The sequence below is a fragment of the Nicotiana tabacum genome, chromosome 12 (assembly GCF_000715075.1).
Source record: "Nicotiana tabacum cultivar K326 chromosome 12, ASM71507v2, whole genome shotgun sequence".
Lineage (NCBI taxonomy): Eukaryota > Viridiplantae > Streptophyta > Magnoliopsida > Solanales > Solanaceae > Nicotiana > Nicotiana tabacum.
In genome coordinates this window covers 34,433,083-34,448,375 of record NC_134091.1, presented here as the reverse complement: position 1 = coordinate 34,448,375, position 15,293 = coordinate 34,433,083, and the positions used below count along the sequence as shown (strand labels likewise).

Below are 15,293 nucleotides of genomic sequence, written 5' to 3'. Positions count from 1 at the left end.
TTTTGGGGAAGGATTGAATTGATTTGCTTTCTTTTGTTGAGAATGTCAATAATAATAAATAGACACACCAAAAGAAAAAGAAAGAGCTAAATGTAAATGAGAAAAAAAGTATCTCCACTCTCCACAATGAGCTTGTTGTCCATCTGTACAAATTTGACATGTTTTACACTTCTCTTGACTTGATCAACTTCCCCTTCATGGGAAGCCTCATCTCAATGGAGAAATCTATTTTCTTCAATCATCTACACCTATGAGTCACTTAGAACAATCTAATCTCATCGTATATGCACATTCCGCATGCTAGTCGGCTTGTGCCTGCTCCAGCTTCAATAAATAAGACTGAAACAGCATCACTAATACAATGTTTGGGCACATTTCTCCGAAAAACATTGGTCTTGTGCTTCATCTGAACTGCCTGATACTATGAGAATTGTTCGTGTATGACGATACCTTTTGACATAAACAGTCTGGCAAAGGATTTACATAAAATGCCTCCTCCGAGCGGAACCTATCCGTTCCCTTTGTACCTGCAATTGGCCCTTTCCTCTTTCTAGGCGATCCTTGCCTGCATAATCGAAGTAAACCAATGAGATCATATTACCAATTTGTGCCGTTCTTGGTTAAAATACCCATATCTGCAATCTAATAACATAAGCAAAGGATTCCATAATGCGGACAGAACAGCATACTAGAACCAAAATCCAAGATGCACTGTTTTTGTCACAGGAGTTCAAGAGAACCTATACAAAGTAGGTAAGAGCACAACAGAACTCAAATTTGCAATTTCAGTCATCGGCTTAAAAGTGGAAGTCACATAGATATCACTTGTTATTGGCCGATGCTAGGGCAAACTTCTAAGAGCATACAAGGGCAGACCTTTGCCCAAACACACCACAAAGAAAGTGCATCATCACTCCAGAAAGATAGGACGAGCATAATTGCAAGCAGATAACTGTTAGAATTCTTATAGAAATCTAGCCACTATATTGACATTTAACATGACCATCTAAACAATGGCATCAAGACTGTCATCAGCAACCTTATTATATTTTGCAAACAGATAAAATATCTCTACATCAGCATACCGTCTTCTGTGGATTTCGATAATGCGATTGGACAGATTTTTCCCCTCTTTCATCCTACCCTGGTCAATTTTGTCAAAAATCCGGACAAGAGTTCTCCTGATGATCACAAGGAAAGTATTAGTAGGAGGTAATTATAATCCTCCAAGCAGACTAGATATTAGAAATGAGGTCTTGCCTATCAGGGGAGATTGTTTTTCTATGCCCCAGAAATCGACGATGTCCCTCAACTGCTCTTGCCATATTTCCGGAGTATGAAGGAATGAATATGTCACTCTCAACAGACACAATATAGTCCAGGGCCGCCAATTGAGACGAGTGATTGATGAATGGCTCAAGCTCTTCAACAGAAGCCAACTTCTCCTGCAAGAGGGAGAATACGCAAATCACTCTTCAAGCATGCGGGAACCTATAAATCAGACTATTTGGTTTTTAAGATTATATGGCTTTGGTAGACTGAGTAGCGATACTGAGATTCAGTTAAATATCATAAGGAACAGAGGTAATAAGGGTAATTCATTCATGTCAACTGCAGATTCAGCATCTGGAAAGACTAACCAAATCAGTTCTGTTTGAGATCTCAAGAAGCATCAAAATAAGAAATTGGACATCAGAATAGCTCAAGTGTTTAAAGACCTTGCTCATCTCAATGGGGACATCACAACCGCCATTTCAAGTATTGACAAAGCTTAAAAGGATATACCAATGTCCGACCCCCCCCCCCTCCCCTTTTTTTTTTTTAAAATCATGCATTCCAGTTAAAATTTACAAATCTGTCAAAAGACCCAAGACAATTTCTATGCATTTTTCTTTTATAATCATGGTGTCTGGCCCAACTTGCGTGCACCTCGACTAACTCCATGAGATACCCGTTACTTCCCACCAGCAACATGTACAAGGTAACTCTGTCCACCAAGAAATTCTATTCATTTTTTTCGGTTCTCTTCTATCCAAGTATACTTGCTATAAAGAATGACAATATCAATATTTGGCAAAATTTGTGGATGATTATCTTCATCATTCACTAAAAGGAAATGTTCAAATTATTATGCTAGCTGGACCAAATTAAGTTGGAGCAGCTATGATATTCAGACGCATATGCAGACATTGAGACCAAGAGTTGAGCACATTGAGGTTTTGAATTAGTTTATCGTGAGCCCCACGCTTGTCTTTGTGGAACTATCTCCATCTTCTGTGTTAGTTTAATTTGAATGTAAAACCACTCTAGAGGTATACTCAATGTACTTACAGTCCGGTCTTGGATATCCATAATCATGTTTAAGTTGTGGAGACACTATTGCTTGTATAAACATAGCTGAACTAGTTAATTAGACATGGGTTCATTCAATCGGATGAGTCCATCAGGTTCTGGTCATGGCTCCAATTTGGATGATGACATGATGTGTTTGATAACACCCATGACAAAACTATTTCATCGTGTTTATCGACTTAGAAACTTTCTACTGGCCCATTTTGCTCTGTAAAAGATTCTTCAATCTTTCATCACTAATCTGACCTTCTGAGTTCATGGGCATGCACATTCATACAAATTCACCAACAGTTAACTCACATTCATACAAATCCACAATCAAGTGAGATATCTAACTCACAAAAATCACCCAAGACATTAAGAAACAATGCAAGGAAGGTTTGCAGACCATATACCTTGTTCATTAATAAGGGGTAACGCGACAATAGATCAGACATACGGGAATCACCCCCATATATCTCTCCAGCAGCAATATATATCGGCGTGTTTGATGGAAATCCAAGAGCGGAAAGGAATACTCCAACTTCTCTTGGAGTTAAGGGACAATAGCCTTTAGTTCTTTGTTCTACAGGGTCAATCTCTTTCACCTTCCACCATGTGGTGTTTTCCCTGCAAACGATCAAGATAATGAATAAAAATCACCAGATTACGAGTGTCAAACAATCTAGTCAATGAGCATGCTACTAATGCATATAAAAGTGCAATGCGTTTGATTTTAGCAAATTTCATTTGGAGACGGCTGATGTTTGACCTGTTAAAAAGTGTTCTTAGCAGACAATCTATTCTTTGAAGAGGTTAGTTTTTAGCCAACAACAAACTACATGCGCATGCTCTGACTATCAGATAACTATATGTCATAACAAATCTACCTAATTGTCTTCAGTTCCTCAGCTTCTTCTGCGGATAGATCATGTGTGCATCCACTAAAAGCAAGCATGTCTTTTTCAAATCGCAAATGTAAAGCAATATAGGGGCCATAAGATCTCATCCGATCAACCAACATCTGCAAATAGAAGTTGAATTAATGAAAAAGCTTGGGCAAAGAAACAGTTAAAACGTGTTCTTTGAACTAAGCATCAACAAAATGTTCACCTTTCCCATTGCTTCAATCTTGGGAGCAAATCGAAGGGCTTGATAACAAGCTCGGCAGCGCAACTTCTGAATATCAGGAGGCAGGTTATTATTTGCCAACCTTGAATCGGACTTGGCAGCTCGAATGATCTAAAAAAGATAAGATCACATCCATTAGTTACAAATAAATATTTTTGCTTTCCCGGCATGCAGATTCGTTTTATGTACCTGGTATTCATCCCATAGTCGTGCAATCTCTTCCTCATAGTAATCTACACCGGACCAACTCCTAAAATGCTTAACTGCTTTAGTTGCAGATGCCAGTTCCTTCGGTAGCTTTTTGACAACCTTTACATCATTTTCCAAAGAACTAATAAAATGGTCTTCATCAAAGACATCGGAGAAATTGCTGCAATTCAGGCATAGAAGAGTAAATTTCACCACTTTATACATAAATTACTCTGTACATTCAATCCATAAGGATGAAAAGGATGCTGGTCCCCTTGCAAACAACAGTTCAAAATGAGCTTGAAACCCCAAAAGAAAGGAATTTCTCGCTAGAAGGACATCACTTACCTTGAGTCCTGCCAAAGTGAGCGCTTATCAAGCTCAGGGATCACTAGAGTAGCATTTATGATACGAGCAACAGCAACCATGTCACATATCTACAAATCAACAACCACTGCTTTCAGCAGAAAGCCACAAATAATGACAACTAAATGTTTTATGCATATATCATGGATACACAATAAACATATTTACAAAGGACCAATCACCTTAGAAAGAAAATAATTAATGAATATGCATTAAACTTTTCTATAACAAACCATGTATACTGGTTTAGGGGAACTAAGTGGCTTTCTTGCAATTTGAAATGTTAACCAAAGACAGAACGCGATAAGTGATGAAGGCCTATCAATTGGAGAGATATAAGCTGAGTTTGATTATCATTAATTAAAGATGCATATTTAACATAACAGACCTTCCTTCAAAAGAATTAGTCAGCTAACTTCTAATACAGTTACATAACACTGCAAATCAAAGATAAGTCTAGTATTGATGTTTTAGTCGGATCTTTGAAAAAAGAGAGACCTCAGAGGTCCAAACCACACTTCAGGCATATTTTATTGTCGACATAAATATTACAATGGAGCATGATACTAAAAGGTAAAAGTAAAAATAATCATGAAATTGAAATAGAAACAGACAACACTAGTATGTGAAAAGGAAAAGAGATGCAAAGAATACGGACCCCAGCTCTCATCTGATTGAGCCCACCATTCGTATGCACCAGCAGGTAGCCTCGAGACTCTGGAGGGGCTGGAGGTAAATTGCAATGAAATATAAGCAACACAGAAAAATCATATACATTTGATTCAAGAACGAACAAAGCTACTTTCTAAAATTATGTTGTAATGGGAACAAGGAATTACTTACATGTATATATTGGACTCAGAGCAACACAAGGAACATAGTCGCGGTTCGGAGGTGGCTTCCATAACTTGTCCAAACTCCCATTTCGACTTGCTGCATCTGACTGTCAAATCTAAAGAAGTGAAAACATGAAATATGTATAACTACTTCGTATGTACACAGTCCTATGTCGAACATCTACAAACATACGTCAAATCATACGATCCAACACTAATGCCATCATAAATACAATTTACTTGAAGAAAGTTTTTTTTTTTTTAGGGATAAAACTAAATATATTTAGAGAGAGTGTAAAACCTTGCGAGCAGTGAGAGGAGCCTTTGCCAAATGAGGTGGGGCATGTTCTTGAGTCCAGCTTCGCTCTCTACTCAGCTTTTGGTATGAAGATTCATGTTGCTATAATAATAATAAAGCACCCCAGATCAGTACCTAAACCTTAAAGGACAACCATAACCAAAGAACAAAGGTAACAACGAAAGAAAACACTACAAGACTATTTTCAATTTTTCACCATCAACCATCATCCTAAAACAACAATTTGATAAAAAAAACAAAAAACTAATCAACAATTTAGTCAAATAAACTCTAAAAAACACAAAATTTATCAGACCCCCTCAATTTCAACTTAGCTGAGGTCAGGTATATGAATCCTCACTATCCATTTCGTTCCATCTGATCCCATTTCCAATATTCAGTAATTAGTAAAAGTAAGTCATTATTACACAAAATAGAGAGAACAAAGATTAACACCTTCAAACAGGGGCAAAAAAGACCATGAAACATATTTAACAAAATTAATCAAATAAATATTACAGTTCAAGAACTATACCGTGGGAAGTTTATCAGGCAACTTGGTGACTTCAGAGGCAGGAAATACAACATGAACATATAAAAGAGCCACAATCGCTATTGCAGCTATTGCAAAAGTTAACACCTTTCGCACTATCACCACTGTCCTCCACCTTTTCTTCTGCATCTTTCAATATAAACCCAAAAATATATACACAAAATCTCAGTTTCACACACCCTTTTGATATTTAAGGCTGTTGACGGAGAAAATTAATCGGCTGATTTTGATACTGTCTTGCGTGGAATTTTGTAACAATGTGTTGGGTTCTTGAAAGTTGAAATCTCTTAGCTGGTGGGGGGTTTTAGCTTTTGGTTTTTGAGGCATTTATATACTGCTATTATTACCATTAATTAATAATATTCATGGTTGGGTTTTGGGTACTAAGCAAAGAGTTATAATAAATGCGGGATGAGAGAGAAAATTCCGATGATATTAGTGAACAATGGGCCAATTACAATGAGACAAGAGTTTTATACGAAGTACGAGAGGTCAAAATCGGATTAGTAAATCTACTTAATAACCTTGTAATTATCCATATATATATATATATATATATATATATATATTTATCTATCGCTAATCACAACTTTTTATTTCATAATTCCCTCTTAGCTTGTATACTAGTAGAATGAGTGTCTTGGAAAACCGGTAAATTATTCTCGTGTGATAAATAGGTGATAAATGATGAAAAATGCATGTTTTGAGCGTGTTTGTGTGTTATTTTTTGTGTGAGTTGCGGGAGTTCACACCACTTTTGAAGTGAAAATATGTTCATTACGTGTTTTTTATGTGTAGGAACAAACTTATGCGGAAAAATGATCAAATAAGAGAAAATTTGGTGAAAATAGAGCTGAATAGAAAAGTCATGGACAGCAAAGCGAGCCAGACCGGAACCGGAGCAGAAGAACCAGAAAAGTCCCGGACACCGAAGCGAGATTCACTTCACCAGACCAGGACCGGAGCAAAAAAAATCAACTTCTCCAATTTGAAATATAAAAGGAAATTCGCTGCATACCAACCCTAGTAGCTATAAATACATCCTAAAACGTGCTTTTGAGAGAGTGAGACACTACTTTGGAAGGAGAGAAGACTTTGGGGAGGCAAGAACACACTTGGAGCAAGGAGAAGGATTCACCTTCACGTTTTTCCCTCTTTCTTCCTCTATTTCTATTATTGGTTATGAATTCTAGTAGTGTAGTTGTGCATACTATTATGAATAGCTAATTTGTTATCTAGGATTTTGATGGAATCTTTTGTATGATAAATTTTTGTTATATTTTTATATAATTGAGCCATTGTATTTTTTTACTTGTTCAACTACGCGTTTATTGTTGTTGATTAAATGGTCATCAATTGACAGTGCCTATTTAGTGTGTATTGCTTGAGAGATGGTACGCATTTAGGTAGTTGTTGAACAACATCACTCCTAACGTATATGAGAGATCAATACAGAGGGTTTAAAGGCGGGATTAGAGATAACAAAAATTTGGTACGATCGTAGTGAGCGGTGAATTAGTGCCAGCTAACGTAATTCGAGAGAATACATCTAGTAAATTGTGTGATACATAAATTCAAATTAGCAAAGCTACGATAGTTCAAAGTTAGTTAGAGGCAAAGCCACGTCAGCTCAAAGTTAGTAAGAGTAGTTACAAGTTGTTTGAAAGTTAGTTAATAATCAGTTAGTTAGTAACAATGTACAAGCTATAAGGTCAATTAGCATTTCATTCCATATAAATCACTGTATTACAAAGATTACATTTTCATAATAATGATATTCAACTTTCTACTCTACTCTTCTTTTTCCTTCTTTTTTCTTCACAGTTTCTCTTCTCAAGCCTAGATGTCGTCTCGAGCTTCACTGCTAAGCTCCTGATCAGCTGCTGAATCATTGAGTTCTTGGGAATTCCTGCAATTCAGTAACATTGGTATCAGAGCGTATCGCTCCTTGGCAAAATCATGACAAAAGGTACTCGATCTATTCACAATTCTAGCAATGAAATGGGGGAATTGCGTAAGATGATGCAGAAACTTATGAAAGATGTTGGAGCTTTGACTGGAGAAATTTTGAATTTAAAGCATTTAGATCACACAGTGCTCGAGCTAAAGGAGCAGCTGGCCTGGAGAGAATCGAAGGGACATAACTCCATTAAAGCCTGAAGATGGACCTTCGATGACGAGACAATCATAAGAAAGATTACATAGGGACAAGAGTCCTGCCAGGTACAATCGTAACTCAAATTCTTCTAGATGGTCGAGGATGAAATTCTTGAGGTTCACAAGAGATGATCTGAGGTCTTGGCTATTCAAGATCGAGCAATATTTTTCTATGGAAATGGTCGTAACAGAGGAGAAAATAGAGGTGGCAGCGATGCAGTTGGAAAGGGAAGCCATCCAATGGCATTTGTCGTTTATGAGATACATGCAGTACCTACAACCAACTACATGGACTGAGTATGTCATGGATTTGGTTGAAAGGTTTGGGGTCAATTTTGATGATCCCATGGAAGAAATAAAGAAAGTTAGACAAACTGAGAGTGTGAGGGAGTATCAAGCCACTTTTGATAGGCATTTGACAAGAGTGAGTTTATCTCAAGAGAATGCAATTAGTTATTTCCTTAGGGGATTGAAGCATGATCTCAATTTTGCAGTAAAAATTACAAACCCAACTACCCTATCTCAAGTATATAAAGCTGCTAGAACGCAAGAAGCCTACCTTGCTGCCATTAGACAACCTTTTTCTTTTTCTCCCACCCAAAATACAACCACAAGAATAATATACAGACCGTAGAAACCAAAACAAACCTCTCATGCCAACACCAAATGTTGGATATTCTGCTGGTACCAACGGATTTAACAAGAGGATTGTTAGTCTAGAAGAAATAAATAAAAAAGGGCTCAAGGATTATGTTACTTCTGCAATGAGAAGTATGCACCTGATCACATGTGTAAAAATTTCAAACAACTATATCTGTTAGAATTAGAACAGCAGGTGGAGGAAATCACTGAGGAAAAGGAAGGTTTTGGTAAGTCAGAAGGAGCAGAATTGGAGTTAAATCAACCTATGGAACAAATGGAGATTTCAATTCATGCCTTGAATGGATCTCTGGGATACAGAACCTTAAAGGTAACTGGCTATCATTCAAAGAAACCACTACACATATTAGTTGATACATGTAGTTCCCACAATTTCATAGACCCTGAATTGGTACAAAAAGTTGGGATGCCCTATCGAGGAGACTATGCTTCAATTAGTAGCTGTATCCAAATGGCAACATGATAAAGGTTAACAAGATGTGCATAATATCCTGGCTCCTTCAAGGTGCTGAGTTTTCAGTAGAATTCCTACTGCTGCCTTTGGGGTCTTGTGGAGTTGTACTGGGAGTGCAGTGATTACTTACTCTGGGAGACATCAAGATGAACTTTAGAACACTGACTATGGAATTCATGTAGAAAGGCAGGAAATATGTCCTCAAAGGTGCAGGGAAGCAAGTGCAAACTTCTGAAGCTGGGAAGTTGATAAAACTCTCAGGTAATCAGTCACAACTCTGCATGATACAAGTAGTACCTGCTATGTGTAACAAGTTACAGTGGTATTCACTAGAAACTAAGGGGGAACATGAAAAAGATCTTAGGTTGCTAAAATTGTTAGAAGAGTTCAAGGAGATATTTGAGGAGCCTACACAATTACCACTTTCTATGGGGATTTTTGATCACAAAGTTGTGTTACAATCTGGGACTGAACCTATTAATAAAAGACCATATAGATATTCTTCTGTTAAAAAGGATATCACTGAAATATTGGTGCAACAGATGTTAGATCAAGAAATAGTTCGGCTAAGCAACAACCCTTTTGCTCCTCATGTGGTTTTAGTGGGGAAGAAAGATGGTACATGGAGGTTGTGTGTTTATTATAGAGACTTAAACAAGTATACTGTAAAGAATAAATTTCCAATACCTATTGTAGAAGATTTGCTAGATGAATTGGAGGGGAGGGGGGTTCTAAGATCTTCTCAAAAATTGATCTTAGATCCGGATATCACCAATGGAGAATGGCAAAAGAAGATATTCTAAAGACTGCATTTAGAACATTCAGGTCATTTTGAATACTTGGTGATGCCTCTTGGATTATCAAATACACCAGCAACATAATGAATTCAGTTTTCCATGATTTTCTTAGAAAATATGTGTTGGTCTTTTTTGATGACATCTTAGTGTACAGTAGGAATATGAAAGATCATTTAGTACACTTAAGATCTGTGTTCAATGAGATAAAGAAACATCAGCTCTATGATAAAGAGAGAAAATATTTCTTTGGTGTTGAAAGGATAGAATATCTAAGCCACTTTATTACTAAAGATGGGGTATCCACAAACCCTCAAGAAATAGCAGCTGTGCAGAAATGGCCTACGCCTACTACTCTTATGCAATTAAGAGGATTTCTGGGGTTGGCCAGCTATTATAGGAGATTCATCCAAAGTTTTGGCATTATTAGCAAACCTTTGACAGATCAAGAAAGATAACTTCAAATGATCTCCAGGAGCTTCACATGCATTTGAACAACTGAAGGAGGCATTGTCTAAAGTACCAGTCTTAGCTCTTCCTGATATGAACAAGACTTTTATTTTGGAAACTGATGCTAGTGGCTATGGCATAGGGGTTGTACTCATGTAGCAAGGATATTTTATTGCATTCATTAGCAGGGCCTTATCCCCCAGGTATGCTGCTCTTTCAGTGTATAACAGAGAATTACTAGTTATAGTACATGCAGCTACCAAATGGTCCTAGTATCTTCTTGCCAGAAATTCATCATTAGAACTTATCAAAAAGCTTTGAAGTTTGTAATGTAACAGAAGCTTCATACTGATTCACAGTTGATGTGGCTAACTAAGCTAATGCCCTTTGACTACGCCAATGGATACAAGAAAGGAGTGAAAAATAAATTGGTTGATGCAATATCTAGGATTCATGATGCTGAGCTTATGCCATTGGTTATTTCAACCACTAACTCTAACTTACTGCAGATTATAGTTGAAAGTTGGAAAACAAATAATGAGTTGAAAACCTTAGTTGAACAATTGCAAGCTAATCCAACATCTCACTCTCAGTTCACTTGGAGTAACAACCGGCTAAGAAGGAAGGGAAGGTTGGTAGTTGGTAAGGTTCTGCAGCTAAGGAAAATCATCATGAACTTATGACATTTTACACCCCAAGGAGGTCATTCAGGAGTTGAGGCTACATTAAAGAGACTACTAACATTGTTTTACTGGAAAGGAATAAGAAAGGATGTGAAAATCTTTGTGCAGAACTGTGATGTATGTCAAAAAAATAAATCAGATCTTGTTGCATATCCTGGTTTGCTACAACTACTTCCAATCCCAGATGTGGTTTGGTCTCAAATTAGCATGGACTTTATTGATGGTCTTCCTAAGTCTCGTGGCTATGAGGTCATATTAGTAGTGGTGGATATATTAAGCAAGTATGGGCATTTTATATCCTTAAAGCGTCCCTATTCTGCCCAAAGTATAGCCAAGGTATTCATGGATACCATTGTTAGATTACATGGATTACCTAATAACATTACAAGCGATGGGGATGCAGTGTTCTTAAGCTCATTTGGATAAGAGTTGCTATCTTTACAAGGGGTACAACTCAATACTTCTTCAGCTTATCATCCACAGTCTGATGTCCAAACCGAGGTACTAAACAAATGCTTAGAGACTTACTTGAGATACTTTTGTACTGATGATGCTACTAGGTGGTATTCTTGTCTACCTATGGTTGAATACTAGTATAACACCTTTCATCACTCTGCCATTCAAACCACTCCCTATGAGGCCCTTTATGGCAGACCACCTCCATTGCACCTCCCTTATTTACCAGGAGAATCCTCTTCTGCTGAAGTACACAACACACTACTTAACATAGAGGTGAAGTTACAGTTGATCAAACATCACTTAATGAGAGCCCAACTCAGAATGAAGCAGCTTGATGAGAGCCCAACTCAGAATGAAGCAGCAAGCTGACTCCCACAGGAGTGACAGAAACTTTGAGGTTGGAGATTAGGTTTATTTCAAGGCTCAACCGTACAAACAAGTCACTGTTTCAACACAACCTCACCACAAACTTGGTGCAAAATATTATGGACCATTCCAAATTATTAAGAAGGTGGGACCAGTGACCTATACTCTCCTATTTCCAGCTTCTGTCAAGATACATCCTACAATACATGTATCTTTACTGAAGAAATGCTATGAAGTGCCAAACTACATATCCTACCCTCCAGTCATTGATATTGCAAACCCACATTGTCTCAATCCAGAGTTGATATTGCAGAGGAGGGTGGTTAAAAAAGGAAACAAGGTTGTGGCCCAAGTCTTGGTTAAATGGGAATCCTCGAGTTCTTGGGAATTCCTGCAATTCAGTAACATTGTGGTAGTTGCTCGAGAGAGAGAGTTACGACACCCAAACTACTCACGATCAATAAAGAATACTTAGGCGGAATTATAGAAGACGTAGCGGGAAGGATTTCGACAATTGGGGAAATCATAATTCTAGACCTCCTTAATCTTGTCTCCAACCCTTAGTATCTTTAGTTATTAATATACTACTTTAATTTGTTAGTTAATTAGTTAGACATAAGAATCTTAGTATTTATAACTTAGGAATTGTTTGAACTTGTCTTTTTAGTGATAATAAATAGTTGTAGCTAAACCTTAGTTCTCTGTGGGATTCGACTCTGGACTTTAGACCAGATTATATTTGCAGCGACCGCTTATCCTTTTTAGGATTAGAGTTGGGTGTGATCAATAGGCCACGGGTTCGAGCGGTGTAATTAGTCACTGATATTTGCATTAGGATATGCTGCCTACATTACACCCTTTGAGGTGTGACTTTTCTCCAGATCGTGTGTGAATATGGAATACTTTGTGCAACGGGTTGCCCAACTAGTACAGTAGTAATTTTTATTAGTGACGAAATATAGAAAGAAATCCACTAAAAGCAGATTACTAAATTTCAATGGCAAAATAATTGCAGGTTACTCACAAATCAAATGACAATTTTAAATCTAATGGCAAAATAATTGCTACTAGTTAATAATATATAGATTGAATTATGCTGATCTCAGGATTATTAGAATCTAATATTTAATTTCTTCACATTTATCTTGCCAGTTTCCACCATAGCAAGGCTTCGTTGATTCTGCACCAGCTATATTAAGAAATTTAATTACACCGAAACAAATGTGTAAAATTTCTTTTCCATATGAAGTAATAATCCGTGATTTGCTGTCAAACTCCGAACTTACAACTTCGTTAGATCCGAAACTACTCCAAAAAATTACTCCACCAAAAGATTAGATACGTCAATATTCTATTTAAATTTTAAAATAAGTTTCAGTTTAGAAAATCTTGACTATTTATTTAGAACGAAGTAACGGTGAATTCGTGATAATAATTTACATAGCTAATCGTACTATACACAAGCAAAATCACATTAAAATAATTGAATTTTATCTATTACAATACTAAAGTCACAAAAAAGTTTAAGTCACCTTGATGGATAGGGTTTATCACTTTCACATGAGAAAAAATATTTATGTAACTATAAAAATTCACAAATTAGACCATTTCTTCATCATTTTTCCTGATCGGGGCAAAAAACAAAAAGAAGGGAAAACGTTACTGCGTAATTGCTATGCTCAAAATTGAGATGAAATAAGTATTGGCAAACGTACATTTCTACTTTTGACTTTCTGAAGTTTTGATATTATATTAGCCTCCCTCCTCAATCCTCATAAATTGAAATAAACAATTGAAAAGAAAAACAAATGTTTAAGGAGTTGCAGAATGAGTGCAGATCTCAAGATGACCTAAGCTATAGTTGCATTCAATATCCATCGCAATTGGCCTCATGTATGCCTTAGAATACTTCTAAGTTCTAAGTTTGTCGTAGGTCTCTCAGAATTTTCATTTCTTTTTATTTATATCTTCTTCTTGAACACTTAAGAGTGACATTGAAATGAAATAGAACAGAATATATATATATATATAGATAATTAATTAATCACTAATACCAAATAATTTGGGATTAAGATATAATTGATTTATTATTTAACATATAAAACCGATAACCAGCTCAATTTCCCCACTTAAAACTTGTTTAAATCTAAGTGTGTATTCCCTTTATTCCGTTTTAACTGTCATTTTAGTTCTTTTTACGTCCATTAAGAAAATAATAACAATAATGTATAGTTTATTAAGTTACCGTTATTAAATGCTTTTTGAGAATTGTTAGTATCAAAAAGAACTACTACTCACTTCTTTATTCTTAAGGGTATAATTGGCCAAATACATATACCGCCCTTTAAACTTGGCTTCAATTTTCATTTAAACACTTTAACTAAGGCCAATACCTATTATACACTTTAACTTAATGCGATATGTATCTATTAAATACCTCGCACCTACCCAGTGTAAGAAGGTAAGTGCGTGGTGTTCACTTTCAGATAATGTGGTGCAACATCGAATTAAAGAGTGACACATGGTTGTGCCCATTTTTTTTTTCTTTATTTAAGGTTAAATAATCCAAATTGAAAAATATTTAAAAAAATATTAATAACTTTACTCCCCCACCCACCTACCAAACTCATCTTTTCCGGACAGTCATTTCTTTACCCCTCTCCTTTCTGAAGCTATCTGCTTTTTCCCTGCCCATTCATATTTTTCCACCTCTCTCTAGCTATGTCCAAACAAAAAGCATATTGTTGTCTTCTTGGTTGGAAAATCTCCATGTTTGCAGCTGTACATCTTTGCCGTTAAATTTCACATCTGGACGGAAAATTTCGATGCCGGCGAAATCGTTGGATTGAACTCCATGTTTGTAGCTTCAAAATTAATTCATGTTTTTGATGTCTGAAATTGCTGGATTTTTCTTGTTGAGTTTTATCGGTGTAAAATCGGATCAATTTTACAAAGTTGATATTTGAAATTGCTGCGCTTTTCTTGCTGGGTTTCTCTTTGCAAAATCTACTCGAGTTTGCTTGAATATTTTTTGAAATTGCTGAGTTTATTTTCTGCTATCCCAATTTGATTCACTTCTTTTAGGCATCAGATCTTTGGATGAAATTTAAATAAACTATTTTTTTTGAACAATTTATCTTTGGGTTTGTGTTTTGGTATCGTTTTTCATGCCTGCTACTTTTCTTATATCTTGCTATCAAAACAATTGGAAGGTGCATTTGATTAAACCATTTAATGAATTTATATTTCCATAATTAGAAGTTCTATAGAAAGGCCCTAGAGGAAATTAGGAGGAATACGATAAACTCATATTCGTAGACGCCGACTTCCTTTTTTTCAAAAATCTTGATCCTTTCTTCATGTTTCCTCAGTTATCAGCAGCCGAAAACTGTAAGCATGTGTTCAACTCAGGGATGGAGGTAGCGATGAGAAATGAAGGAGAAAGAAAAAGAATAAAAAAAATGTCTAGAAGAAAACAGAAAAAATATAACACTTCTTGTTCACGCGCCGAACTCTTAAGTGCAAATAACACATCGTGCCACCTGTCATGAAGTGTTTAATAGGTA

The 15,293-nt window shown here is 36.3% G+C and overlaps 1 protein-coding gene across 1 annotated transcript; it reads right to left on the bottom strand.

Annotated features, from left to right (window-relative positions):
* On the bottom strand, nt 1-6,004 carry LOC107795192 (O-fucosyltransferase 7-like). Its single transcript, XM_016617777.2, has 12 exons — nt 5,687-6,004; nt 5,155-5,253; nt 4,861-4,960; nt 4,676-4,743; nt 4,000-4,088; nt 3,652-3,832; nt 3,445-3,573; nt 3,222-3,355; nt 2,748-2,961; nt 1,261-1,445; nt 1,086-1,181; nt 1-565 (listed from the first exon to the last, which is right to left on the bottom strand). The coding sequence occupies exons 1-12, from the start codon at nt 5,831-5,833 to the stop codon at nt 403-405; spliced, it is 1,605 nt and encodes a 534-aa protein (XP_016473263.1). The 5' UTR covers nt 5,834-6,004; the 3' UTR covers nt 1-402.
* Nucleotides 6,005-15,293: the final 9,289 nt, after the last annotated feature.